The sequence below is a fragment of the Furipterus horrens genome, unplaced genomic scaffold (assembly GCF_987537825.1).
Source record: "Furipterus horrens unplaced genomic scaffold, mFurHor1.1.pri manual_scaffold_2, whole genome shotgun sequence".
In the NCBI taxonomy this organism is placed as follows: domain Eukaryota; kingdom Metazoa; phylum Chordata; class Mammalia; order Chiroptera; family Furipteridae; genus Furipterus; species Furipterus horrens.
Window position 1 is genome coordinate 56581487 of NW_028327172.1, and position 5155 is coordinate 56586641.

General features: G+C 54.8%; 1 protein-coding gene across 1 annotated transcript; it reads right to left on the minus strand.

Moving 5' to 3' along the window:
* Positions 1-1669: 1669 nt before the first annotated feature.
* On the minus strand, positions 1670-4937 carry LOC150018607 (NUT family member 2D-like). Its single transcript, XM_090267309.1, is given in 6 exon segments — positions 1670-1899; positions 1987-2359; positions 2876-2995; positions 3368-3438; positions 3441-3650; positions 4922-4937. Coding segments are annotated over 6 exon segments (1020 nt in total).
* Positions 4938-5155: the final 218 nt, after the last annotated feature.

Below are 5155 nucleotides of genomic sequence, written 5' to 3' on the forward strand. Positions count from 1 at the left end.
TCTCGCCCAAAATATTTTGGGGGGGGGGGGAGCAGCAGAGGGCCAACCCACCTTTGGAGTTGGACAGCCTTAGCCCCATCCTGTCGCTGCTGCTGGACCACCACCCTGGGCCACAGCTTTGCATGCTGGGCGGGGCCATGCTCAGAGGTGTCCAGCCTTCCCTACACAACCTGGGCCCAGGGAAGGACTCAGAACTTAAACATGGGGATGAGGCATTGGCAGAGAGGGAAGGGGATCGAGGCCAGGGCATGGCCACATGTGATCAGAGCATCCTCCTGGTGCTGGGGCCAGGGAGTTCTGGAGACAGGGCTTCTCCTCTCTGGCTCAGCTCCCATAGCTCACTGATTGCTCAGTTCACTCTTATATCCAGGGTTTGGATCCCCTGTTTTGATTGTGGAGTCTGTACCCGTGGCCACAGCAGGGCAACTGAGGACTCCCTCACTCAGCCTGGATCTCCAGCTCTCACCAGCCCTGAGGCACACACCTTGCCCCCTACAGCCCCTGCTGGTTGTGCTGTGCTTGTAAAACGAGGTCACAGTTTATTAGTAGGGATTGTTTTCTGTGCAAACATAAATTTCTGTCAGCATCTATTCATGCAAGAGTCCAGCCATGGTTGTGAGAGAAGAAACAGAAGTTATGGCGTGTCTTGGAGATCCGTTGCTCCCGAGCCCAGTCCCCCAGCCACAGCAGATGGGTCCTCCTCCCTCAGACGGACAAGATTTTTCCACACAGAAATCCCACAGGGACATGGCGTATTCCCCACTTCCTGCCATTTTTCATGTACACACAGAAAGTGAACAGGTGTCCCATTACTCTCTTGTCACACCCTTGTTCCATCCTCACTGCTTCCACCACCCTCCACTTCCAGTTATCTCACTGAGACTAGGGCAGTGGTTCTCAGCCTTCCTAATGCCGCGACCCTTTAATACAGTTCCTCATGTTGCCATGACCCCCAGCCATAAAATTATTTTTGTTGCTACTTCGTAACTGTAATTTTGTTAGTTATGAACCATAATTTAAATATCTGATATGCAGGATGTATTTTCATTGTTACAAACTGAATATAATTAAAGCATAGTGATTAATCACAAAAACAATATGTAATTATATATGTGTTTTCCTATGGTCTTAGGCAACCCCTGTGAAAGGGTCGTTCCACCCCCAAAGGGGTCGTGACCCACAGGTTGAGAACCAATGGACTAGAGGATACTTCTGCCATGAGAGACAGAGGCAGACAGCCTGTCCCCTGAGGCCAAGCCTTTTCCTACCTGGTCAGGAAAGGAAACTATAGAAGAGCTGAGATCGCTCAGCCCCTTGTCTGGCTGCTTCTGGGAGGCCAGACTGGCTTTGGGAGTAGAAGTGACGGGAAGGGTCCCTGGAAATTAGAGAGTTCTGTGCTCCCAGGAGCAGTAGGAAGGAGTCCCTGTCAGTCTGGAAGGAGGGACTGAAGGGTCACCTGTGGATCCATAGTACCCATGACCTCCCGCATCCTTCCTTCCTCTCAGGTCCCCTCTCCAGGGAGCAGCACAGACCCCAATGTGGAGACAATAGCCACTAGAGCATTTTCACACAAAACCATCTTTATTTGTAATCGACATGCAATGCCCCATGGTGCTGCTCCTACCCCAGGCCCACCCCACGCTCATGGTCCCTCCATGTCCCCTCCATGTCAGTAGAACAGCCAGGAGCAGCCCTCTGGGGGCAGCCAGGTCACATCCAGGCTGTGCCCCCCGGGGTCTGGCAGCGGGGCGACGCACCGCTGCTCTGCACTGGCTGCAGTGCCGCTTCCTCCCACTCCCTGTGGCAGATTGGTCACACTTTCTCTTTTGAGGCTGGGACTGCACAGCTCCCCAGGGCCCCCGACCACCAGGGCGGGCAAGGCCCGAGGCAGGGACAGGACTCAGAGAGAGTGCAGAGGGCAGCAGGCTGTTAGGGGAGGCCCAGAGGAAGGGCAGGCGGGGGAGGTCCTCCTCATGCTCACTGGACCTGCCCGCTGGCCTGCAAGCCTCCCCAGAAGGACAGATCTCTCTGGGAATGGAAGTGCGCCTGTGACCTTGGGGAGCAAAGAGAGGCACCGAGCCCGCGGTGGTGGGTACTCCTGACATCCCGGAGAGACAGCAAAGGCTTTGGGCTGGGACAGGTGGGTGTCTGCTTGACTGCACCCTTGGTAGCCCTTGAAGTCAGTCTCTGGTGGGCAGGCTTTGTCACTGACCCCCAGCTGAGGGCCATGGTCATGCCTCTGGGTGTCTTGGCCGGCCACAGACCCAGAAGGACTTGAGTCCAATTGGGGTGCACTGTGACTCAGGGGTGCCTGCACACCCTCCTCCTCCTTCAAGGCCAGGAATTGTTTCTCCACCAGCTGGGAGGAAGAGGGGGACAGTGACTGGTTCTGCACACGTGTGTGAGAGAAGGAGATGCATGGGTGATGGAACAATGGCATTGGGGAGGAGGGCAAGAGGGTGATATCGTGACTTAAATTCAAAACAAACATGTGGCTCTCTGCAGTCCTCCTGTGACATATTCCCAGATTTGTGTTCTTTCCTCCCCATTCTGTCCATCCTCTCCTCCTCTCCTTCTTGTCGCCCCACACTGCCCTCACTCCAGAGCTGGCCCCTCGGCATGCCATGCCTACAGGCAGCGGTGGGCTGAATAGTCATGTGCACCCCTGTTCTGGGTTACTCCCTGACCTGGTTTACAGAGGTGCTCCCTTCCATGGCTCACCTGGGGTCCCATACCCCAAATCTACCTGGAGTCTCTCCCTCCCTGTCTAACCTAGGGCTCCTTTCTTCTCTAAATCACCTGTGGTCTGCCCCTCCCATGGCTCACCTAGAGTTCCCATGCCATCTTCCTAAGTTCCCTCCAACCCCTGGCTCACCTGGACAGCAGTGAGTCCTTTCTCCTGCTCCAACAAGTCCTCAGTGAGGGCCAAGAAATCCAACTGTGTTTCTGGGGAAAGCACGTGCGCCAGAAATTGGGGGTGGATCACCTCCTCCATCTGGGACAGAAGGAAGAGGCTGTGAGCACCCTGGCAGAGAGTAACCCATGAGTCAGTAGGACCAGGAGGAAAACTGGAAGAGCAAACACCCACCCCATCCTGTTATACAGGGTGAGTGTTTTACAACTCATGGTCGTCAGCTACAGGAACATATACACATACAAACACAAGGGCATACCCACATGTACACACAGACAGCACACACCACACACAAAACATGCACACAGAGACACACACTCACACCCACAGACACACCCAGCTCAGGAACCAAGGACAGAGCTTAATCCATTCTCTTTGGACAGAACTCAGGTCTGGGTCCTGGAGTGCCACCCTCTAGAATCTCATAGACCCCAGAACTCTGAGCCAGCCCACCTTGATGACAAAGTCTTCCTGGGAACACAGCGTGTCAATGTGGCTCAGAGACCCGGGTCCAGGTGGGTCTGATCCTCTTCATGCTGTGACTCCTGTCTGTCCTCTTCCTGTTCTCTACCTGATGCCCCCGTGGCTGAAAGGGCCAGCCGCACCAGCTTGTCCATGATGTCCACGTACTCTGTCAGGGCCCCAGGGGTCATATCCTTGGGTGCCTTGGTCTCTGGGGGCCGCTGGGGTCTGCGGGTGCCCTGAGCCTTGGGTACAACCTTCCTGGGAATGCAAGCTGGGGCAGAGAGGGAAGAGGAGGGAGTGTGAGGGGCTCCAGTTCCACCTCTGGAGCATGCGATGGTGAGGGTAGTGTTGGGGGGACATTAACAAGGGTGCAGCCTGGTCAGGGCCTCTGAGGCCATGTGACCATAGGAAGGGAGAGGGAAGCATCCGAAAGAATCAACTGTGAGGACGTGCAGAACCGCCAGTTCTCCAAACCACCCCCACCCCTCCCAACCAGCTTCTTAGCAGACTTTATGTTGGGTCCTTTGACAGGGAGGTGGGAGCAGGGTTGAAAATGTTGACCAAGTTTCCCTAATTACTCAGGACAGGTGTCCTTGGATGTCTGCTAATGATATGAAAGATCGTCTTTCTGCTTCTGTGCCCCTTTTTAAAAAGAATCTGCCTTTACAGACGTCCCAGTGGAAAAGCAACCACACTCCACATCTGTTTCTGTCTATGAAGCAGTGATTGGAGTATGAGCAAACCCTTCATCTCAAAGGAAAAAGCAGGGCAGGGGGCATGCCATGAGACAGATACAGGATGAGAGGAAGCAGGTCTGAAGAACTGAGTTTCCATGGAGGGGGAACAATTCAGGACAAGTTAGGGGACCAAACCCTATCCTGGTGGAAGTTACCGGGCTGCCCTGCCCCTGTGGAATCCAAGACAACAAGCAGCTCTCTGGACTCGGGAGCAGTGAGCTCTGGACTAGAGGAGCGAAGCCCTGGGCTGCAGCAGTTGGAGTATCTCCCCGCCTAGCTCTCGGGGATGACACTTCACTGTAGACCCGGCCACAGTCCACCCCACTGGGCAACTTATGGCTCAGACCACTTCTCCACTGCCCCCATTAGGACTAGTATAGTCAGTTTGTATCCCTTAGAAAGATATTGTGGGGTGAGCACTAGGTGCCTAAAGAACAGGAGACAGGACAAGGCTGTCCGGTAACCCTCCCCCACATGCCACCCCCACGACATAGCCCACTGCTCCCCACCCACACACGTTGAAGTGCTTGTCTACCCTCTAGAAAGAATCAGAGTGCCTGCTGCCATCCTCTCTGTACCCCTAGGCACTTCCCCTGAGTCATCCTGATCCACCTCTCAGTGCTGTCACAGGTTTCCACTGGCTCCCAGCCTTCCCAGGTGACAGGTTCATGGAGGTCAAGGGCTCTGTCCTTCCTCTACCTCAGTCCAAACTATGTTTCCCCCGTGGAAGTGTCACATTTTAATCCCAAGTTTTGAGGGACAGCACTGTCTCTAAAACACCCTCCCCTTCAACCTGCAGGCTTACCTCCTTCAGAAGCCATCCCCGCAGGCTGGGGCACTGACCACCACTGCCCAGTAGCCTCCACAATGAGAAAGTTCAAGTCCAGAGCCAAAGAGTGACCTGCTCCAACAGATGCTCAGCATCCAGTGGAGAGAGGTGTTTGAATTTAAACAGCAGAATGTAGGACTGCAGACATTCCGCAGCGGGGGAGGGGTGCAGGGCAGGTGGCATGGGTGGGGGTGGGAGTGGGAGACACTC